General features: G+C 56.0%; 5 protein-coding genes across 5 annotated transcripts; 2 read left to right on the top strand and 3 right to left on the bottom strand.

Annotated features, from left to right (window-relative positions):
• Window positions 1–5307: 5307 nt before the first annotated feature.
• Window positions 5308–5682, bottom strand: BROUX77_007098 (uncharacterized protein; the record flags this gene model as incomplete). The annotated part of the gene is made up of 2 exons (XM_073752157.1): window positions 5308–5609; window positions 5673–5682. The coding sequence occupies 2 exons, from the start codon at window positions 5680–5682 to the stop codon at window positions 5308–5310; spliced, it is 312 nt and encodes a 103-aa protein (XP_073602509.1).
• A 1314-nt stretch (window positions 5683–6996) lies between these two features.
• BROUX77_007097 (uncharacterized protein) lies at window positions 6997–7524 on the top strand (the record flags this gene model as incomplete). Its single annotated transcript, XM_073752156.1, has 3 exons — window positions 6997–7016; window positions 7077–7422; window positions 7480–7524. The coding sequence occupies 3 exons, from the start codon at window positions 6997–6999 to the stop codon at window positions 7522–7524; spliced, it is 411 nt and encodes a 136-aa protein (XP_073602508.1).
• Window positions 7525–8331: 807 nt separating this feature from the next.
• BROUX77_007096 (uncharacterized protein) lies at window positions 8332–13509 on the bottom strand (the record flags this gene model as incomplete). Its single annotated transcript, XM_073752155.1, has 2 exons — window positions 8332–13243; window positions 13328–13509. 2 exons carry the CDS (start codon window positions 13507–13509, stop codon window positions 8332–8334), a joined length of 5094 nt encoding a protein of 1697 aa, XP_073602507.1.
• Window positions 13510–14567: 1058 nt separating this feature from the next.
• Window positions 14568–15909, bottom strand: BROUX77_007095 (uncharacterized protein; the record flags this gene model as incomplete). Its single annotated transcript, XM_073752152.1, has 2 exons — window positions 14568–14790; window positions 14855–15909. The coding sequence occupies 2 exons, from the start codon at window positions 15907–15909 to the stop codon at window positions 14568–14570; spliced, it is 1278 nt and encodes a 425-aa protein (XP_073602506.1).
• Window positions 15910–20540: 4631 nt separating this feature from the next.
• Window positions 20541–23259, top strand: BROUX77_007094 (uncharacterized protein; the record flags this gene model as incomplete). The annotated part of the gene is made up of 6 exons (XM_073752151.1): window positions 20541–20556; window positions 20716–21101; window positions 21194–21310; window positions 21373–21703; window positions 21760–21857; window positions 21919–23259. The coding sequence occupies 6 exons, from the start codon at window positions 20541–20543 to the stop codon at window positions 23257–23259; spliced, it is 2289 nt and encodes a 762-aa protein (XP_073602505.1).
• Between the last annotated feature and the right edge of the window lie 83 nt (window positions 23260–23342).

The raw sequence follows: 23342 nt of genomic DNA, 5'->3' as shown, positions 1-23342 counted from the left end.
ATTGCATAGTTAGCGGACTTGTTAGTTTGGCAACTACTAGCCGACCAGACGTGGGAGTGTGTATGGACTGGCAGGCGCTACAAACCCTCCTAGACGCAACTGCTTATTTTTTTGCTCGAGTCCATACGTACAACCACCCGAGTGTGGTAAGTTCGCGGCTGCCTGCCTCTTGTTCTGGCAATTGCCCATCGCGCTTGACAGCAACAACTACATTGGTTCAAAGGCTACAGTTTTGCTGCGAAAAATCTGGCATGTTGACGTCGATGCAGGGCTGTTTCGCTGTTTCGGGTAGCTTCTGTCGCTTTCTTGGGTCGTTTTTGGAAGGTGTCCTCGATGTCATGCAGAGGTACAAGGACAGAGGTATAAGTGAGCTACAATTACAGGTACAGGTACAAGGGTGGAGGTACAAGTGAACCACAATTACGTGTACAGGTACAATCCCAGAGGTGCAGGTGGCCTATAAGTGTATGTACAAGTACAGCCAAACTATAATTATAGGTACATGTACAAACGACCACCGATGACATCATTTGAGTCCTTTTTCTGGCTCAGGCATTCATTTTTTTTCCTTCCGGGGGGCACTTACTTGCTTCTTCTTCTGGTACCTGCAACTTTCTATTCTGTGCGTCTGACTCAGCGCCCTCTGCCTGCCCACTCACTCACTCTGCCGTTGGTTTATCCGAGAATCAGCCAGGCCCTTCCAAACCTCCCAAACCCTATTGTTCACGAACAAAAAAAAAGAAAAGAAAACTCTTCATCCACCGGAGCCAGCAAAACGACCTCCCAAAGACCTGTAGACATCTACCTCCAAGAGAAATACACACTCGTCAATCTCGTTTATAAAGAGAAATACACCCCAATCTCGGTGGTATGTATCTTTTCTCCCATCGTCCTCTCTCCAAGTCTCCATGTACCTGCTGACATCACCTCTCGGCTTCCGTCTGCTCATTTTCATGGGCTCACGGCCACGTCCATTTCCCGTTTCTCTTTCGACTCCCGCTTCAGCTGCGTGGGAGCAGGATGCACCGCCCAGTCGAATTCCGGCCTTTCGTCTGGCTCCTCGGTATCTTTGTGCCAGCTTACACCCTGCGCCAGACGTACTCGCACTATGGCCCTTTGGGCTAGCCCCAGATCCCGACTCGGCTGTTAGCTGAGAACCAACTCCCACTAGGAAAAAAACACATGGACACACCCGCTCCCGCAGCTGGACCTGCTTCTGGGCACACCGCTGGTGGTGCTGGTGCTGGTGGTGCTGGTGCTACTACTGCTACTACTACTACTGCCCAATGACCCAGATATCACGGGCCCTACCTGGCGAGGCTTGGATACACTTCAGGAGTCAGGAGAAGGGGCTTGAGAGGCCTGAGACCACCATAAATGTGCTCTTTGCGACGGGCACCGGCCAGTCTCTGGGCCATGCTCAACACTTGCAAGAGAGCTCTATGCCACGCTAAGCCTCAGCAACAGTGGGCTCATGGTCACTAGTTGGACTGTCCGTCCACGGCGCTGGGAGTGCGGTCTGGCCCGTGTGCGTGGTGTGTGGTGGTGCAGAAGAACCGAGACAAGGATGCTAATAGATGGGCAGCCGATCAAAGGCGATAAAATGGAGTGACGGGGGGGACATGCACATGCATCTGTGTGTATGTGTTTCTTGTTTCTATTCCTGGCCTGGCCCTTGTTCCCTGCTCGGTTCCAAGGCCAACAACGACCGGCGGACGACCTAAAGCTCGCTGCTGGTGTTTGCTTTGAACTTTACATGCATCCATCCAAGCGAGCGAGCAATTCCGCTAGAGAATCTCAAGGGAGATGGATAGACTTCCATCGAGACAATAGCCTTGATTGGAGCCAGAGAAGCCGCCACACACATTCACTTGGTACAGGGGAGCAGAGGGGAATCGAGATTGAGTGTGAAACCACTAAGTCTAGACTCGGTCGTTGGAAGACTGCAGCCAGGGATACTTTGTTGTTCTATTGTTTGCCTGGGGGCTTGAGGACTCGGGACTCGAGAGAGTCGATATGACAACTTGAGCTTTGATGTTATTTTTTATACACGAGCAAGCAATAGTGGTTGTTGTATAGAGACCAAAAGAGAGAGAGGAAAAGGGGGAAAGGGGGGGGCTCTCATTGAATAAAAAAAAGGAAAAAGAGAGAGAGATGAAGCTATGTCCCTCTCTCTCTCTTCCTACGCGTTGTTCATCACCATTACTATCAACTTGTTTTTTTATGTCCGTCCGTCTAGATATCCACGCACAATTACAATTGACAATCATCCGCAGTCACGCCTGTGACCCTGGCGACTCACCCTGCCTGTTCTTCTTCTACCGAAGAAACATCCACGCCCTCACAGCCAAGTGAAACATGGCGACGTCAGTGTCAAAAAACACCATCATCATACGTCACTCTCTCAGGGAACAAGTAGCGACTCTTGGTGGCAGCCAACTCCTCTGGACTAGCCCCCCATTGTTGCTGCTGCTGCAAGGTAGGTTTTTTTTGCTTACACATATCGCTTAACCTTGGGAGAGAGGGGGGGCATTCCTAAAAGCAACAAGAAGGAATCCAGGTCCAAGAAAGCAGAGAGAAAAAAAAATCTAAGGTTTTGGTCAACACGGCTACCCGTGTCTCTCCTCCCTTTTGCTCCTCTCCTCTCTCTCGCGCACCTAGGCCCTTTTCCCATTGGTTTTCAGGCCGACAGGGATGTCCCCTCGAGAGCTTCTCCCAGGGAGCCCGCCGATGTCCTCTGTCCACGGCCATGGCCATGGCCTCTCCCCCCACCCCACATCCTCGTTTATGCATGCCTCCCTCCCTCCCTACAAGATTAAGTTTGTCACAAGGCCGGGCGACCGAACCACACGGCTAATAAGCTCTTGTTCACACAGAGTAGGATGCGACTGTGGTAGGGCGTGGCCTGATGAAGTCGCGAGAGAGAGAGAGAGGGATCGCACACCCATGCTCGTGCTTTGTGTGTCCCAGGACCACACCACCATCTCTATATCGAATAGTCTTGGGAGCTCGGAGGTCAGCGATTTGAGACTTGGACTAGCTGTGGTTAGTAGACGAAATGGAAGATGAAAAGTCCGTTGGGATGTGGTTGGCTTGATGGAAGAAAAAAAAAAAGAGCAGAATTTGCTCTCTGGTGCTTCGGTGTGATTGTGTGTCTGTCTGGCGATTTTCGGTGTTCTTCTTCTTCTCTTCTTGAGAAAAAAAAAAAAAAAAAGAGGCTGTACCTTGGGCCGAGGTGTCAGGTCTGTGATTCCATGATTCTGTGGTTTTTTTTTTTTTTTTTTTGTCTTCCGGTGGTGCTGTGGCTGTGGCTTTGACTGTGGGGCCTCAGATTCCATTTCCCCAGCTCCCATTGGCCAGCGCCACACCCCTCCTCTCCTTGTCTTTCTATGGCGGGCCAGGCCACAAGTATACTGACATCCATCTTGCCAGCCCCAACAGTAAAACATGCATTTTATGTGTAGCTAATATTGTACATACATCTCCCCGGCTCTGGATACACTCACGGCGGCGGATACGCAGAACCTGGGCTTCCCTTTTGTTGCTGGTCTTTTGAGCTTCTCGGGGCTGCATAGCCAGCGCGTTCGGGCCTTCTGCCTGCAGCATCCGCGATTGATTGATTGGCTTGGCTTGGCTCTGCTCTGCTTGGGCTGGGCGAGTCTGGGCTGGCCCGGCCGGGCCTGACCCGGCGCTGCTTGGCCTGGCTTGGCTTTGACGCTACTTGTGTGTTCTTTGTTCTCGGTGACAATGGGCGAGAGACTGTGTGGGTGTCACAGCGCAATCTAGAAGCCGCCCTATCGAAACAACGACTTGGCTCTGCCGGTCCTGCGGCCCCATGGCTCTCTGGCTCTCCAGGCCCTCAGACTGCTATTCTTCAGCCAGACTTGCTTCTTTCGCCTCTGTTCTTCGCCTTGTCTCGCTGGCCGTCCGTCTGCTCACGCCTCCCTTCCACAGTTCCATGGCTTCCATCACCCGTCCGCACGCACCACTGACACCGCTGGGGACTCACATTCCAGTGCACCACCCAATTGCATTTCTGTGGTCGTATGGGTCTGTCCCATGACACCTCTGTCTTGGGGCCAAAGCTCCCACCCCGAGTCATAGCCTACTTGCCGTTGATCCCGTGCCATACACAAGTATGGATGTACATATAGCTGGGCGCGCAACACTGCCATGCCACATCACCAAGTCCGAATGCCGCGATATATTTCTCATGGCCGCCAGCGGGTTGAGAGGAAGATTAAATGTATAAACAAGGGCGGCAGAGCTGTGGTAACAGAGAGCCTGCCTGCCTCTTGGAATACCCAAGCTTCGTGCTTCGTGCTTCGTGCGCCGTTTTGTTTCGTGATGTGGCGTGCCCTCTTGAACACTTGAAACAATGACCTCGAAGCCTGTGCCTCGTCAACACAAGGACTCGCTTTGACAAACTCTTGTAAAAGAAAAAAAGAAAAAAAAAAAAGAAAAAAAGAAAGCTTGGTCAGCGGAATGTTTCTTGTTTTCGTCCCGGTCCACCAGGCAAACAAAACACCTCCCCTCCTCCCAGCTATTCTCTCCCCCTGTGTGGCAAACTCTCTGTAGACACAAGTCTTTTGTTCTCTTGTGCGCCTCAACTCGTCTGTGGTGGTGTGGGCGTGGACGTGGACGTGGACGTGGACGTGGATAGTCGGTCCCCTTGCCCATAGAACTTCGATCCATGCTCATGATGAGACATGTTTGCGTCGATTCGGGGCGCTGTCCATTTCGCGATGGACGGTTGTTGGTTCATGATGCAAACTGCCAGCTACAACTACACACAGATATTCTGAAAGAAATAATCACGAACCCCGAGGGCGATCTTGTCATCGACGACGGCAATCTCGCTTAGTCATATCTGGAAGCATCTGTTATCCACCAATCACAATCTAGCCATCTATCTCGGTATACAACCTGGCAGGTATCTAACCCTAAGCAGCCCTCAGGAACGGACATATACGGGTTATCAATGTCCCACTGACATCAGACCATTGACTACAACACACAAAACACCAAGACAGTTCAATTTGCAATATTCTTCGTGTTGAAAATAATCAAAAAGACGCCATACACTGATCACTTCTGGAAGTGGACAAACAAGAACCCATCCATAAACCCATGTCCATCCATGTGATGCGATAAAACACCCGAAACAAAGACCAAAAACCCAGTTGTCTCCAACTTAAAGAAAACATGCCGCCAGAGACTGCGGCCCGTGACTCGTATAATGAAATGTGCAAAGACCGAAAAGAGAACGAGAAAAAGGAAACAAGAGCGCCGGGGCGCCGCACCACTCTAGCCACCGAAACCGTACAGGGTGCGGCCTTGTCTCTTGAGGGCGTAGACGACGTCCAGCGACGTGACCGTCTTGCGTTTGGCGTGCTCGGTGTAGGTGACGGCATCGCGGATGACGCCCTCCAGGAACGACTTGAGCACACCGCGGGTCTCCTCGTAGATCATGGCCGAGATACGCTTGACACCGCCACGGCGAGCCAGACGGCGGATGGCGGGCTTGGTGATGCCCTGGATGTTGTCGCGAAGAATCTTGCGGTGGCGCTTGGCACCGCCTTTGCCAAGACCCTTTCCACCTTTGCCGCCTGAGAGAAGAGAGTTAGTTGGTGAAGCCGGGGAAGCGGCAGCGGGAGAGTGGTGTCACTTACGGCCAGACATTGTGAGAGAAGTGCGAGAGAAGAGAGTGGTTGATTAAAAAGAAGTCGCAAAGAAGCGCTGGAGAAGCAAATAGTTGGCGGGAAACAGGTTTGTTGTTGCAGGAAGATGGTGGTCATAAAAAGAAAAGAAGTCAGAGATGGGGCGGAATCGCGTCTTTAAACAAAATGTCGACAATTCCCGATCACTCACACAAATCCTTCCAGGCCCGCCGCCCGCCAACACGTAGTTACTGATTAACTCAGGTGCGCTGTGGCCCCGCTTTTTCTCTCTGGACGCGTTTATTTAAAAAGAAAAAGGCGGATTTACGTGACTGTTGCAGGGGGCAATACTGCCGAAAAGAGACGTAAATGGTGCACCGACCAATCAGAAAATTGCATGCATGGGTGGCTCCCACCCCAGCTTTTCCGCTTCAGTAATTTCTCTTTTCGGACAGCCTGCCCACGGTTACTGCCCAGAGTAGGCGGGCCTGCCTGCCTCCCTTGCACCGTCGCTCGGCAGGGACGCGTCTTTGCGGCAGGCACGACGCGGACGTGAACGCGTTCCTGTGGAATCAAAGCGGCTTCTTGATGGAGATGAAAGTGGGCTTGTTGCCGAGCAAAGATATTGGGTGTCGGGGAAATAAAGAATAAAGTGACGGGGCTCAGAGTGCGAAACCAGGACAACGAGATTTGCGTTGAATGCGGATTTGACGAGGGCGAGTGTTAGGGTTAATGCGGCCAGCACAATGGTAGAATATCAAGTTGCGCATTGAAAGTAGTGCAGCTGATATCAATCTGCATGATGAGTAATGTTTTTATTCATTTTTTTTTCTTTCTTTGGAAACGCCGTCCAGATGACTTTGGTGACTCTGATGACTCTGACGACTTTGGGCTGCTCTGGGTTGTTCTGGAGATGCAGATGACTAAGGTCTGGTAGACTGGCAGTATTTTGCGGGAGTAGTTGCTGGAGTAGTTGCTGGTTGCAGCACCTTCCAGGTGGCAGCTGCCCTCCAGGCTTGACCGCCTCTCCCTGCCTGCCTGCCCGTTTCATTCTTGTCGTATGACTCCACCTTTGTCCCAATCTGGACACGCGCCTTTTTTTCCCTAGTCTTTCGCGCCTGCCGTTTTTCTGTTGTCCTTGAAACGCAATCACAATCAGCCACCCGCCCCACTTGCAGAATACAAATACCTGTCACGTCCCTCGTTTCTGGCTCGATTTCTTTTTCCTGCATCATCTCTCACTCCATTTTCCATCTTTGCCTCTTATCTTCCCAACAACCAGACTTTTATTTTCTTATCGCCTCGGCTTTTCTCAAAACAACCAGCACACATCACAATGGCCCGCACCAAGCAGACGTGAGTTCCTCCCATCCTCCTTTTATTTATTCACCACTCCCGTGCTAACAACCCCCACAGCGCCCGTAAGTCCACCGGTGGCAAGGCTCCCCGCAAGCAGCTGGCTTCCAAGGCCGCCCGCAAGTCCGCCCCCTCGACCGGCGGTGTCAAGAAGCCTCACCGCTACAAGCCCGGTACCGTCGCTCTCCGTGAGATCCGTCGCTACCAGAAGTCGACTGAGCTCCTGATCCGCAAGCTCCCCTTCCAGCGTCTGGTTCGTGAGATTGCCCAGGACTTCAAGTCGGATCTCCGCTTCCAGTCGTCCGCCATCGGCGCCCTCCAGGAGTCGGTCGAGTCCTACCTCGTCTCGCTCTTCGAGGACACCAACCTGTGCGCCATCCACGCCAAGCGTGTCACCATCCAGTCGGTACGTCACCCACAGACTCCAACACACCCATCTTCATTCTTGCTAACAGCCCTGCAGAAGGACATCCAGCTCGCCCGCCGCCTCCGTGGTGAGCGCAACTAAGCTCGCTGCTTCATTTGTCTGAACTTGTTTTGTTTCTTCTTCTTTTCATCTTCTCGGTGGTTCATGAAATACCACACGATGGTCGAGTGTTACTGGCACAATGGGGGATAATCCGGCGTTGATTGATTGTTATCTTGTTATTGTTGGGTGGTTTGTAAACTATCATTTTTCTTTTTTATTGTAGCGGCCAATAATGCCGCGCCTGGGAATTGCAATGCAACTTGCTTCATGATTTATCGCATCATTTGTAGCTCAACAATATTGACCAAGTGTGAACCATCTGAACAAAACAAGTGAATAAAGAGACACAACTGAACATGTGTTGCTCACGGCTGAAGCTAATCAGATGAGGAGAACCGGCGTCACGTGCAATGTCACGTGGTAGGCTCACCGCCATTGGCTGCAGTGTTCAAGTCACGTGTGCCCGTCCAGAGCCAATCACCAACCAGTAGACAGCCAAAGTTATCAAAGACGTTAAACTCTATTGCATACATTACGATAGTTTAGGACAACAACACATTTTTGGGAATGCTAGTTTGGGCCGATTCAGGATCAAGCCCTCGCCACGTGAACAAGCAGTAACAAATCAGTCGGCCGGGCAGAAATTCCCGGCTCTCAAAAAACAAAGGCCCGACGACACCACCAACCGAGTCCAACAGCAGAAGAAAAGAAAAAGACGAGCAGAATATCAAGAGCAGCCGATAACGGCGCAGAAAGAACAGTGACGCGAAAAAGAGAAGAGGCAACAACAACAAGAAACAAAGACAGTAGTAGTGCCGGACTCGCCGAGCCCGGCTATCCCGCACGTCAAGCCCAGCCCGCCTCGGCCGTCACCGTCGGCACGTTGGTGAAGACGTCAAAGGCGCCGGTGCCGACCTTGCTCAGCTTGCCCATGACGATGCGCGAGCTGGGCGTCTTCAGGTCGTCCCAGTCGCCGGAAATCAGCGCCTCCTTGAGGAAGCCGAGCGTCGTCTCGAAGCTCATCTTGGTGAACGGGCTGACGTTGCCCTTGAGCCCGATGCGGTTGAAGGGCGTGAAGCCGCCGTTGCGCGTCATGTAGTCGCTAATCAGGTTCAGGTGGCGCGCGTCCACCGAGATGCCGTGCGACGAGAAGACGGCGTTGAGCTCCTGGATAATGTTGTTGCGCGCCGCCTCGACGCCGTACTCCTCCAGCACTGCCGCAATGTCGTTGGTGTAGATGCGGTTCTCGTCAATGTAGTCCGAGTACTTGCGCAGCTCGCGCAGGTTGATGCCCGCCGCGTGGATCACGTCCGCCTTGACGCTCTGGTGCGCCACGGGGTCCTCGAGGTTCTCGTCCTCGGCAAACGTGCACGCGCCGACGCCCGCAATCTGCCGCACCACCGACTTGCGGATCGCGTCCTGCACCAGGTTGAGCATAATCAGCTTGGGCGTCTCAATGTCGAACTCGAGCGTCAGCTCAGCCCACGCGCCGGCCTTTTCGTCGTACTTGAAGCGCGTGACGTTTTCGTGCTTCTGGAGGACCCGGCGGCTGCGGTTGGCGCCGGCTCTCGCCCGGTCTTTGGCCGACGCCGCGCCGAAGCCAGCGTCCGAGTCCGAGTCGTGGCCGCCGCTGGGGCTGCCGGCAAAGCCCTCATCCTGGTCGCTCTCGTCGTCGCTGCTCTCGGCCGCGCGCTCAATCGCATTGTCCTCGTCGTCATTGGCGCCGTAGGACGACGCTTCGGTCCGGTTTGCCTTGCGCTTGGCCGTGGTGGCGTCGCCGTCGTCGTCGTCGTCGTTGTCGCCGTCGCTGTCCTCCTCTTCGTCATCGGCCGAGCGGCGGTTGCCGGCGGACGAGGCCGTGGCGATTTCCACGGTGCCGACCGAGACTCCTACGGCCGGAGTCGACGAGTTGCTGTCGCTTAGGCGCTTCTTGATCTCCTTTTTGGTAAAGGCGAGAAGCTTGGTCAGGAAGTGAACTTCGACGGCTGAGATCACATCGTCGACAGTGACGGCATACGTCTTGGTGTACTCCTCTGAAGGGAAGAAGAACAGCTTGATGTCGTAGATTTTGGCCAGCGCGTAGCCCTTGCCCTTGCCGACACGTTCCTTGACTACCGCCTTGTCGAGAACGTCGGCCATGGGCAGGATGGACAGCGACTTGGCAAAGGCCTGGGCCTCGGCCTTGCTCACGCTGTCGCGCAGCACGAGCGTGGTGCTGGGAGTCTTGAGCTTGACGGCCGCAGTCATGAGGATTTCACGCAGGCGCGGGATACCCAGTGTCACGTTCTTGGCCGAGTGGCCAGCCAAATGGAACGTGTTTAGTGTCATCTGCGTCGACGGCTCGCCGATGGACTGGCCGGCGACAATGCCGACGGCTTCGCCGGGCTCGGCCATGGAGCGCATATACTTGGCGGCAAACAGTAGCTCGGCGTCCTTTTTGGTGATGCAGGCGCCCGCCGACTTCTTCTCCTTGTCTCGGATGACGCCATCGGGGTTCTTGCTAATGTAGTTGGTCATCTTGTTGTAAAACGCCTCGGACGTGGCAAACAGGTTGCGCGCCGGGTTGAGCGTCGATGTCACGGGGTCCTTGGACTTGCCGTCCTTGGCCTTGGAGTGCTTGATGGCGCTCTTCATTTGCTTGAGGATCTCGCCCTTGCGCTCAACCAGAGACTCATCGAGCGAGCCTAGGCTCAGCTGCGATGCCTCAGAGTCCTTGTTGCGGGCCACAAACGTAAAGTCGGTCAGGTACTTTTGCTTGGAAACGTCGAGGCCGTCCTCGCCGTACAGAAGCTGCACCAGCGAGCCATCCGCGTCGCGCACTGTCGAGTCGTATGAGACGGTAAGGCCCTCCATACCCTTGATGATACAGCGCTGGAGATAACCCGAGCTGGCTGTCTTGACGGCAGTATCAATCAGACCCTCACGACCAGCCATGTGATGGAAGTAGTACTCTTGGGGCCGAATACCAGACAAGAAGCGGTTGACAATGTATCCGCCGGCACGGACGCTGGAGTCGAACGGGTCAAAGCACGGCAGAGACTTGCCGCTCACCATGACGGGCACACGGCGACCCTCCAGAACCTGCTGGCCCAGGTTGACGGAAATCTGGTTGGCATTGACCTGGCCACCCTTGGCACCCGAAGTAGTCATGGCCTGCATGCGGTTCTGCGGGAACAGCTTTTCCAGACCAACGGGCAAACACGAGTTGGTGGCCTCGGTGGTCAGGCCGGCCGTCTGCTGGTTCATCAGGCGATCGAGACCTTCGTGCTTGACGGGGTCGCGCAGGACTTCCTCGAGGCGTTTCATCAGCTCGGGGTTGTCGGCCTGGATGGCGGTGTCGTTCTCGTCCAGAGACACATACTTCTTGGCCACACCAAGACCGACCGTCTGGGCGCCCGACAGCGCCCGGAGACGCGCCGCCTCGCCCTGCTCCGTGAGCCGCAGATCGTCCATGCCGCAGCTAAAGGCGCGCATGTGCAGGTAGCGCGTCAGCAGGCGGCCAAAGGCCGAGAGCGTCTTGCCGGCAATCGACGCGCCGTAGACCTCGTGGATGGCGTGGATCATGCCGCCGGAGCTGGGGCCGAGCTGCGACTTGTCGAGGATGCCCGAGATGAACTCGCCGTCGATGAAGCGCACCAGCGCCTCGTCTTCTCCGCCGACGCCCCATTGCGCAGCCTTGAGCTGCGTCTTGCCCGTCATCCACAGGCCGCCGCAGTTGGGCGGCTTGATGTTCTTCAGGATGGTAGTCACCACCTGCTTGCCCGTCCAGCGCGGGAATGGCTTCAGCACGGCCGGGGGCACTAGCTCCAGGCGGTCGCCGAGAATGTGGCCATGCTCGGGGCGCAGAGCCGCATAGACCAGCTGCTGGTAGTCGCCGCGGCCAAAGAAGGTGTCTTTGCTGCACAGGGCGACGGACACGGACAGATGGTCCTGGATAAGACCACGCAGAGGCTTGCCCTGCGTGCCCGAGATGTACTGGTGGTCGGTGTCGGCAATCTGCAGGGCCTCGGCGCGGGCGATTTCGTTTTGCGGAAAGTGCATGTTCATCTCGTCGCCGTCAAAGTCGGCGTTGTACGTGTTGCAGTTGGCGTAGTGCATGCGGATCGTCTTTTCGGCCGGAAGCACGCGTACGCGGTGGCCCATGATGGACGGCTTGTGGAGGGTGGGCTGGCGGTTCATGAGCACCACATCGCCGTTGGTGATGTGGCGGTGCACCTTTTTGTTCTTGGTGCCGATGGACGAGACCGACGACGGCGCCAGCAGCTGGTTGGCCAGCGCGGCGCGCTGGTCGGGCGTCTTCCAGCGCAGATTCGTCAGCTGGCCCGTCTCGCTCTCGATGGCCACGGCGCCGGGCCACTGCGACGCGCCGTTGATGACGGCCTGGTGCAGCTCGCGGAAGTTGTGGCTGGTTACGGGCTCGGGGTAGGTCAGGCGCGTGGCAAAGACGAGCGGCACGCCGATCTCGTTGGTTTCAATGTTGGGGTCGGGCGAGATGACGGAGCGGGCGGCGTAGTTGACGCGCTTGCCCATCATGTTCATGCGGAACAGGCCCTCCTTCTTTTCCAGCTTCTGCTTGATGCCCTCCTCGTTCTTGAGCGCCGCAGCGCCCTTGGTCGGGTTGAGGTTCTTGTCAATGAGCGAGTTGACGGCGCCCTGCAGCTCGATCCACGCTCGGTGCAGGTCGGCCAGCTCGCGCATCGACCGGGGCTTGTCGCTTTCAAGCGTGCCGGCGCGCTGGATGCGCTCGCAGCCGCGCAGAATGTTTTTGAACAGGCCGTTTTGCTCGTTTTCGGATATTTGGCCGGCGCCCATGCGGGCCTCGGGCCGGTAGCGGTTCGGCGGCACGAGGATCGCCTCGATGAAGAACATGTCGGGCGTGACCTTGACAATGGTCTTGGACGGCCGTGAGCTGTACAGCAGCGACAGGATGTTTTGCTCCTTTTTGAACAGCAGCTGCAGGCGGCTTTGCACCTCCATGGCGCTCAGATAGCGCTGCGACGGCTTGGCGTCGGCGGCTGCCGCGGGCGCGTCGTCGGTCATCTCGACGTCGGAGTCGGCGGCGGCGGCGTCGTTGGAGTCCAGCTCGACGGCCTCGTCGACCTGGTGCTGGGCCGCCTCGGCCTGGGAGGCTTTGGGCGCGCGCGTGGTCATGGCGTCTGTGGCGCGTAAGCGGCGCGACTTCATCGAGTTGACCTCCTTGGTGGACAGCGGCTTTTCAAAGATCTTGACGGCGCCGTCTTTGCGGTAGCGCGGCGACACGCCGTGGCAGCTGGCACACTTGCCGACGCGGTTGGCCTCGACCAGAAACTCCTTGACCAGCACGCGGCGCAGCGCGGTGGCGCCCTCGTGCTTGGCGTCCATGGCCTCGGACACGGCCACGCGGCGGCCCTTGATGGCGGCGGCAACAAAGCGGTTGCGCTTGCGTATTACGAGGTCCTGGGTGCTCGAAGCGCCCTCTTCCTCGGCCTCGCTCTCCGAGTCGGCGTGGCGCAGGTCGTCGGGCAGGTACGAGAGGTCTTCGTCCAGCGTGTCAATGTGGTGGGCAGCCTCCAGCAGCCCGTACTGCAGCAGCTGGAACTTGCAGAGGTATCGGTGCAGAGCGCGGGTTGACAGGCGGAAGCCGTTGCAGTAGCGGCACTGGGCGCGCAGCAGCGTCAGCACTTGGTCGATGAAGGTGGGGTGGTAGACGGGACACGGCAGCTCGATGTGGCCGGCGTGACCGGGGCAGTGGTACTGGTTCAGATGGCAGGTCAGGCATCTGGCGGCGGCGGCGGCGGCGGCAGCGGCGGCGGGTGTTAGCAAGCGGGACGCGGAGGCAGGGCAGAGATGTGGCTTGGCTTACGGAGAGTCGCCCCAAGCACCCAGCGCCTGGTCGTAGAGACCGCCAGGCACGGGATTCAGCAGCGAGTCGAACGAGTTGCTGTTTTGGATGCGCTTGACGGAGATGGCCCGCACATCGTGGCTGGTCAGAAAGTCAAACTCGACTCGGTCGACCGTGGTGGTCACGGGGTTGGAAATGTTCATGGCGGCAGACGGCGGAGGACCGGCGCGGACGCGGAGCAGAGCAGAGCAGAGCAGGAGGCTAGAGAAGCGGGACGGGGCCGGCGGCGGGAGGTGTCTGCATCGATGGGGGGCCCGGAGACGAGGGGAATGGGGTGTTGGTGGCGGATCCGGAGCTGGGGCGAGAAGAAGAAAGACTCTGGACTCTGGGGAGCGACGAAGAAAAGACTCTGAGAGTTGGCGGCGTCATCCACTCAGCAAAGAAAGCGAGAAAGAAAAACCCGTGGCGAGAGGTTGATGGAAGATGCAAAAGAAGAAAAAAGAGTCGCAAAATGGCTACGGCACAACGCAAAAAAAAAATTAGTTCAAAAAAAAAATAGAAGCTGGAAAAGCTGGTAGCCAGGCCAGAAAAAAAAAAAAAAAAAGAAGCCAAAAAATACATGAATCTTATCGGCCTTTTTTTTCTTTTTTTCCTGCAGAACAAACGCGGAAAACTGAAATTTTGCCTGGTCAAAGTGGGGCAGATACCGATTGAAGTTTTTTTTTAGCGGTGAGCGGCGGCAGAATGTAAAAGCGGTGTGAGGGTGCGATAAGATAGGAGGGTGGGGCTGGGGAGAGGGTCAGGGTTAGAGGTCCACACATCCAGGGTTACTCAAGCTACACATCCAGGGTTACTCAAGCTACACATCCAGGGTTAACACCAAGTGGCGCTCGCTTCCAAGACTCAAATTCAAAAGTAAATGACGCGTGTTAATGATAGTTACGGAACTAAATATATATGCAAAGTATGAGTGCGCCAAGGAATGAATCCCGACGATGCCAGCAGAGAGATAAAAAAAAAAACAGAGAAAAAAAAAGAAAGTGATTCCAAACCCCCAGGGCGTACCAGAAAAATGTAAAGTTGGCCGAGATTCCATTTGTGTAACAGACACAAAAAGCAGAACGCCAAACGATGATGATGCGGCAGAAAGAGAGCAAGAAAAAAGTAGACAAGAAAAACAGGACCAGAGAGAAGCCCGAGGATATCATCATGTGCAGCGTAAGGAGAAACGATAAAAAGGAAAAGACAAAAGAGACGCGGCTTACGGCGCCCACGTGGCCACTTGCGGGCACGGCACCATTGCCGGCGCCATCACGCCGCCCATGGCGCCCATCGACAGCGGGTGCGTGGGCGGCGAGGCCATCGCGTGGCCCATGGGCGGGACGGCCATGGGCAGGCGGTGCTGGCGGAGGGCGTCGTAGGCGTCGGCCTGCAGATCGATGCTGCTGATGTCGAAGCGCTTGGAGCAGCCGTCTTCCATGTGTCTGCGGGAGAGGGGGTTAGCAGCTGAGGCGGGCGGGAACCGGGCAGAACAGTCAGTCGGCTTACCTGCGCAGCGTGTCCTTGCGCGCAAACTTGCGGCCGCAGTAGTCGCACGAGTGGTTGCGCTCCTTCATGTGCACGCTCTGGTGGTGGCGCTGCAGGTCTGTCTTGCGGACAAACTTCTTGGAGCAGTCGGCCACCTCGCACGGGAACGGGTACTCGCGCTTCTCGTCGTGCGTCTCCATGTGCGCCTTGTAGTTGTAGCTGCGGCTGAACAGCTTGCCGCAGCCCTTGACCTCGCACTGGAAGTTGGCCTCTTCCTTGGTCGTCAGCCGGCGCGGCGCGCGGCGCCCGCGCAGCCGGAACCGGCGGTCCGCCAGCACCGACTCGGGCAGGCCCGCGGGCGCGGCGCCCAGGAGCACCGGGTCGTGGGCGCCCATTGGCGCGTGCACGTAGAACGGCTGCGCGTGGCCAGGGGTCTGGGCGTGGCCGGGGGTCTGGCCAGCGGCCTGGTGCAGAGCGTCCATGACGTAGGCCTGCGGCGGGCCGTAGACGTCGCTGATGAACGGCGCGGCGGCCGTGGCGTGCATGGCGGCGGGCGACGAGTAGCGGCTGGGCTCGAGGCTGCCGTAGGCCTCCATGTGCGGCTCATCCTTCATGCGGGGCGGCAGGGCGGCGGTGTTCATGAACGGCGTGCCGAACGAGCTGTGCGAGGGGACGGGCGAGTGGTGGCCGGTGGAGGCGGTCTCGGTGCTGTGGGCGGACGGGTGGTACATTTCCGGGGCGTACGGGGCCGGGGCATGCTGGTGTTGTTGCTGGTCGTAGGCGCCGAAGCTGTCATAGTCCGCGGCAACGAGGGAGGCGTGCAGAGATGCCGGCGTGGCGGCCGCACTGGGGCCCTCGGACATGGGCGGGACCATGGAGCCGGGAGAGCTCCAGCCAGCATGGACCATGGAGGGCGCCAGAGAGTGGTCCGAGGGGTCCAGGAGGCCGCAGCCGGCGTCGGGGTACATGGACTGCAGTCTGTATTGCTGCTCGACGGCGCCGGGAGACGACATGCGGTAGTAGGTCGACGGCGGCGTCGAGGGCGAGCGGGTCAGCGAGGGTGGTGAGAGTTCCATGATGTGACGAGACGAGTAGTAGTAGTGGTTTCAGAAATGATGTGGTGGGTGGCAAGCAGAACTTGATGCTGAGAGATGCTGTAAGATGGAGAGAACGACAAGATGCAAGAGACAGATGGCGAATGGAGTATGCAATACCACGATGAACAATGAGAATGAATGAAGAAAATGAACAACAAACGAAAAGCTGGACAAAAATGCTGATGATGATTCAAGAGTTGGTATGTGCAGAGAGAGCTTGCTTGCCAGAAACTTGAGGAGGCCAAGATCAAGACTCGACTGCACCATGACACCGGGGCACCGGCGCATACTTGTATCAAGGCCCAGCCCACGCAAGATGTCGCCTATGCCTCACATCGCTGCAGGCAGGCCAGAGAAAAGAGCCAGAGCGCCATGCCATGGCTGTAAGTCCTGATCGAGCCAGCGAGGACGTCTGTTCGGGGGAGCAGCGGGCGTGTAGCCAGGGAGCGTGGACGGCCACGCCTCCCCTGGACGACCGGGGAGGGGGGGCGTGCATATTCGCAGGGGGTATTCATGGTGAATCACGATGTGAAATGTGCAAAGGAAAATACCGATCGAGAGCTTTGAGTGTCATACAATCTGGCGGCAGTCGAAGCAGGGAAGACGAGGGTTGAGATTCGCGACGGACACGAGAAAGACGCAGTGTATCTGTCCATGGAGTCAAGTATAGAATAGCTACAAGATGCAGGTCGCCAGTCGAGTCCGAGGTTTGTTTGTCTTGCTGGCTTGTGACCTGCAGCACCTAAATGAAAAAAAAAAAAAAATGAAAAAAAAAAAAGAAACCACAACGTCACTGTCACTCCCCCTCTACGCCTGTGCTACCCATCTCCTCCCACTCTTCCAGCTTCGATTTTTAGCTCGTCGTCATCACCCTTCCCATGGCTATGGCCTCGTCCTGTTTTGCCCAAAAAAAACCCCTGTGTTTTTCCGGCCACCCATAGACTCCTCTCTCTTTGCATATACCTGGAATATCTATAGATACGAGCACCCAACTGCTCCCACCACATCTTCACCATGATGAAACACGCCATCCTGTAGCCATTAATCTCTGGCCATGTTGCTATTTCCAGGCTCTTTAGACACTGATGGACGTGATGCATCCCAAAGGTCTGTTTCTCTCTCTCTGGATATCTCGCCCAGCATGATGGAACTACTCTGATAACCACAACCCCCTCCCCGCCCGTCTCTCCATGCCGATAGACACTGCATGAATCTGGATTGGCGAGCTTTGCCCGTCGTGGTTTGCTGCTGCGAGCAGGCAGCTTGACAAGACGCGGGGGGGCTGTGCTCCAGCATACATGATTATGGCAACAAATATAGCCGAAAAGCATCCTTCCCCCTCTCCCCCAGGGAGCTATGGTACACCATCCGGCACCAGGGCCCGGCTCACGCAGGAAGACGTATGTAGTTGGTCCCGGCAGAGAAGCTTAGATCACGACGGTGAGACACTGACTGCGTGGGGTGGGGAGAAGTGTCCAAGTATCTGCAGGGAGAACTAACTACACATCATCTGCGTGTAAGACGCGGGAAGAGGGGGGGGGAGTTTCTTCTTTCTTCTCACAGTTGTGGTGACGAGTCAAGTGCCACGGTGTGTTTCTCGGGAGTCGGCAACATCAGCAAAAGAAGGGAAAGAAAAAAAAAAGACTCACCTATTTTGAGAACCTGTTTTTTTTTTTCCTTCTTAACTTCTTTTGCCTTTCTTTTCCTCAAGCCCAAATAAGCTCTCACCATTTTGCTCTCTCTCTCTCTCTCTCTCCCCCCCCCCCCCCCAGTCTTTCATGGTTTCATCAACATTATGGCTCGGTCCTCAATATTCCTCCTCATATCTCGCTCGGCCTCCTCGACTCCGTCCCAGACTTTATTCTCCGCGTCTCTGGTTTCAAGAGAGCTTATTTTCTATTTTTCTTTTCCTCTTTTGGAACACATGTGATGATTTGCTGTCCGAATGGGGAATCCAACATTGGGTAGGCAGGGACTTTTTTTTTCTCGTTTTTTTTTCTTTTTTTTTTGTCAAAGTCCCGTTTGTACTCTTGACTGCCCTACTTGTTCTCCTCGTCATATCCACGCAATTACTACGTAACTATGTGCATACAACTAGTTAGTTATGCTAGTCAGTGAGATCGCGTTGTTTCTTGCCGATCAACAGATATGCAGCAATTATGTAATGGCCATGTCTTTCTCTGCTATATATAGCAACATGAAAAAAGAAAAACACATATATTTTGACATCGACAACCAACTATGCGTTCACCAGACATTGTAGCAGGATGATTTCCAAGTCCATTTCCATTTCCATCCCCTCTCTCTCTCTCTTAAAGTTTCCGGTGCCAGCAAACATAAACCTCCACACCAAAACAAAACTCTTGATCGAGATGCGCCTCCACCTCTTGTCACGTCGTGCACTTTAAACCCGGCATAAACTGTTTGATTTGCAGCTTGTGTCTCTTCTTTCCCGCCGTCTTCGAGCCCATGCCTCCCTCATCTTTTTTGCAACAACAGAGAGCGGCGTTCTAGTGCATAAGAGGAGTCGCTCGCGCGTTTCCTCGAGATAGGATAAGCGCACAGTTGGCTCAACAAGCTCACACATGCATCATGCACCATGGAAATGTAAGCAATGCCTTTGAATAAACTTTGTTTTATTTTTTTGCGCTTGGGACCCGACGCCAATCACCAAGGCCAGCAGGGGAAAAGGGGGGGGAGAGGGGGGGTGGATGTTTTTTTTTTTTTTCTCAAGAGTATTGGTTAGTAGTCAACTATATATAAATGGCGTGAGCCTCAATCGCCCCGCGTTTCAGATTACTCAATGCACCAAGAACAAAGTGGGTGTGTGTTGACTAGAAGAAAAAAAAAAGGAACAGGGAAAATGTGTAGAATCCCCGAGTCCGAGAGAGAGAAAGAGACTGAGGTAAAGTTTAGAAGGACTCGATCGGACTCAATTGGAAGGAGCGGACTCGACAAGAAGGACTCGATCGGACTCAATTGGAAGGAGCGGACTCGACAAGAAGGACTCGATCGGACTCAATAAGCAGGAGCAGACTCGACAAGAAGGACTCAATCGGATTTAATGAGAAGGTGCAGACTCGAGACTCGAGACTCGGACACTCCCAAGGAAGGACCCCAAAGGACTCGGGTCGTCTGTTGCAGGTAATTTCCTTGTCAGCTTATCAATATAGAGCAACTACCTAATCTATGTATCAACGTTAGTTGCCGCTCTGAACGGGACATCGGATGGTTAATTGACCCACGCTGATGGTTTCTTCATTTCTCGGTGAACTATATTTAACACGGGCACTTTCAACCCTTTCTTCATCTCACCTGTTTGGACTTCTCAACTAACTGCACTTCCCACTAAGCAAGGAACATGTGTCACATGCAAGAGGATTCCTCTCAGCTGCGTCTCTAACCATCGTGTTGGTGGTGCTGGCCCGAGTGTAGCCTCAACTAGTTGGTCAGTGCAAGTAGCCAGTCGCAGTTGGAGTTGGCAAATCCCGGGGTGACTGTGCCCTATCTTCAGCGCGTCTCTTGTGCTGTGATAGGTATGTACCGACTCGTAGAATGGGTTGGTCCCCCAATCACGAACACAACTACGACTAACTCCATCTGCCCAACTAACGATGCATTTAGCTGCGTGTAATTGCCGACTTAACCCCGGTGGCTGCGGTGGTATTCCAGCAAGAATAGACGCCATCCTCAATGTGCCATTTTTGGGGCCACTTGGCTGTTACTAGTTATTGGCTCAAGCAAAGCAAGCACATTGGGATATCAACATGTCGGGTCGGGGTTACATTTGTTTCCATTTTCGCCGATTTGATTATGTCGCAACAGCAGGCGGAGCAACTTTGCATGTGTGCATCTGTAAGCCCGGTGTTTTATTTTTGGCGTGTTTCTTTCTGTGATGGCCGGAGGAGGAGGAGTTGGCTAATGTAGCAAGACTAGACTGTGTCCAAGCAAAGGAAATGAAGAGCAAAGCTAGAGGGGACGAAAATAGCGAGAGGTTTATGGAGCAAAAACAAAAGTGCTTGGGAGTTTTTGGGGGTTGTGTGTACAGCCACTTTGCAATCGAGGTCAATAGAAGGTGTAAGAATTAGGGTCAGATTCTGGGTTAATATCTGAGCTGACTCTAGGGTTACAATGGGCCAAGTCCTGGGTTATCCTCTACTTCGCGACCTCAATTCGCGAGGCTGCCAAACCACCTACAACACCACAATCTTGTTTTTCAGCCTTGCTCTATACATCGCGACCGCCGCAACCAAAAAAAAGCCAAACTGATAGTTGCTAGAGTTGACGCCCCCCCACCAAGAAACTATGAAGTTCTTTATTGAGTACGCCGTCGGAATCCGGCCGTGAATTTCCATGAATGGCCTGCTAATTGGACATAGCGACCTCCCCGTTCTGTTTCCGTACCCGCGGATATATCCAGGTGAGATGTGCCGGGTTTGGGGGCCAGGGAGAAAGGGTCACTTGGCCTCTTTTCCCTTGCTGAGCCGTGGGACGCGTCCAAGCTAACATCTGGCGGCTACAGAACAATATGCGTGAGTCTCAATGTGTGGCGGGAGCCAAAGGAGCCAGCAGGGACTAACCATAACGTGCGTGTTGCGAGCGGCAGCTACATGTGCGATTTGAAGAGTATGTACAGCGGGCGAGGAGAATTGGGCTTGTGCCTGTCCCGGCCGATCGCCTGACCTGGACCGCCTCGGCAGCCGGCGACGGCCCGGGCCCGGGCCCGATCCGCCTCCGGAGGTCTCTTCCGATGCCACACTAACAACGGCCGGCCACGGCGTATAGGGACCCTCGATGCCGACGGCAACTGCGTGCTTGAAATGCCGTCGGGCACGGGAAAGACCGTGTCTCTGCTGTCGCTGATTGTGGCGTACCAGCAAAACAGCCCGGAGCCGCGCAAGCTCATCTACTGCTCGCGGACTGTGTCGGAGATTGAAAAGGCGCTGGCCGAGTTGAAGAACCTGATCAAGTACCGCGCCGAGCAGCTGGGCCACGAGGAAGAGTTCCGCGCGCTGGGCCTGACGAGCCGCAAAAACCTGTGTCTGCATCCGTCGGTCAAGCAGGAAAAGAGCGGCGCCGTGGTCGACGCGCGGTGTCGCAGTCTCACGGCGTCGTTTGTCATGGAGAAGAAGGCGCGCGGCGAGGACGTCGACCTGTGCTCTTATCACGATGTAAGTCGAGCCGGGCCGGGCCGGGCCGCTGGCTCCGGGGCGGCTTGTGCTGCTCTGTGCGCAGTGCTGACTGTGTGTGTCTTTGCCCATAGAACCTCTACGAAAAGGACCCCCAGAACCTGATTCCCAATGGCGTCTGGACCTTTGACAGCCTGCTGCGCTACGGCGAGGAGAACAAGCAATGCCCGTACTTTACTGCCCGGCGAATGGTAAGGCCCCACGCCCCTCCGAGACGCCGCCGTGCTGGGCTAACCCTCGCGATGGCGCCCAGTTCCAATTCTGCAACGTGGTCATCTACTCGTACCACTACCTCCTGGACCCCAAGATCGCAGAGCGCGTCTCGGCCGAGTTCTCGCGCGACTGCATTGTGGTCTTTGACGAGGCCCACAACATCGACAACGTCTGCATCGAAGCCCTCAGCACCGACATCACAGAAGACTCGCTCAAGCGCGCCACCCGCGGCGCCGTGAACCTCGAGCGCAAAGTCAACGAGCTCAAGGCGACGGACCAGGCAAAACTGCGCAGCGAATACGAGAAGCTGGTCGAGGGCCTGCGCGAGGCCGAAGAGGCACGGCAGGACGACGGCTTCATGGCGAATCCAGGTAGGCCGCCCTGTCTTGGAGAGACGGCAAGACGTGCTGACCCGGCTGTCCTCTAGCTCTGCCGGAAGACCTTCTCCGCGAGGCCGTGCCTGGCAACATCCGCAAGGCCGAGCACTTTGTGGCCTTTTTGAAACGGTTCATTGAGTATCTCAAGGTGCGTTGCCCCGAGCCGCCGCCCCGACCGCCGCCGCCCTCTAACGTAGCCCCGCGTCTAGACCCGCATGAAGATCCGCCACGTCATCTCGGAAACGCCGCCGTCGTTCCTGGCCCACCTCAAAGAGCACACGTTTATCGAGCGCAAGCCGCTGCGCTTCGCCTCGGAGCGCCTGGCGTCGCTGGTGCGCACGCTCGAGCTCACCAGCATCGAAGACTACCAGCCGCTGCAGGAGGTGGCCATCTTTGCCACGCTCGTGGCCACCTACGAAAAGGGCTTTGTGCTGATTCTCGAGCCGTTCGAGTCGGACAGCGCCGAGGTGCCCAATCCCGTGCTGCACTTTACCTGCATGGACGCCGCCATCGCCATCCGCCCCGTCTTTGACCGCTTCCGCTCCGTCATCATCACATCGGGCACCATTTCGCCGCTGGACATGTACTCCAAGATGCTCGACTTTCCCACCGTGGTGCAGGAGTCGTACGCCATCACGCTGGCGCGCAAGTCCTTTATGCCCATGGTCATCACGCGCGGCAGCGACCAGGCCTCGGTCTCGACCGGCTTCAAGGTGCGCAACGAGCCGAGCGTCGTGCGCAACTACGGCACCATCCTCACCGAGTTCGCCAAGGTGACGCCCGACGGCATGGTCGTCTTCTTCCCGTCGTACCTGTACATGGAGTCCATCATCAGCATGTGGCAGGGCATGGGCATTCTCGACGAGGTGTGGAAGTACAAGCTGATCCTGGTCGAGACGCCCGACGCCCAGGAAACCTCGCTGGCCCTCGAGACCTACCGCACGGCCTGCTGCAATGGCCGCGGCGCCGTGCTGCTGTGCGTCGCGCGCGGCAAGGTCTCGGAGGGCATCGACTTTGACCACCAATACGGCCGCACCGTGCTGTGCATCGGCGTGCCGTTCCAGTACACCGAGTCGCGCATCCTCAAAGCCCGCCTCGAGTTCCTGCGCGAGACGTACCGCATCCGCGAAAACGACTTTCTCTCGTTCGACGCCATGCGCCACGCCGCGCAGTGCCTCGGCCGCGTGCTGCGCGGCAAGGACGACTACGGCATCATGGTCCTGGCCGACCGGCGCTTCCAGAAGAAGCGCGCCCAGCTGCCCAAGTGGATCAACCAGGCGCTCAAGGACACCGACACCAATCTCAGCACCGACATGGCCGTCGGCAACGCGCGCAAGTTCCTGCGCAACATGGCGCAGCCGTTCAAGGCCAAGGACCAGGAGGGCATCAGCACGTGGAGCTACGACGATCTCATGGCCCACAAGGAGCGCCTGGACCAGGAGCGCATCCGCGTCTTGCAGGAGGAGGCGGCCAAGGGCGCGACGGGGATCCTGTCTGAAGAGGACTATGCCGTTGACGAGAATGAGATGATGGACCTGGACGAGTTCTGAGAGACGGCGGGCAAAGCAGGTGTATGCAGGTATGCATCTACAGTTATATAAACATCTACAGCCAAAAAAGCGTTAATAGTACC

The sequence above is a fragment of the Berkeleyomyces rouxiae genome, assembly GCF_048999995.1.
Source record: "Berkeleyomyces rouxiae strain 22BRR77 chromosome Unknown BrBRR77_ptg000011l, whole genome shotgun sequence".
NCBI classification, from domain to species: domain Eukaryota; kingdom Fungi; phylum Ascomycota; class Sordariomycetes; order Microascales; family Ceratocystidaceae; genus Berkeleyomyces; species Berkeleyomyces rouxiae.
This window is presented reverse-complemented; position numbering and strand designations above follow the sequence as displayed.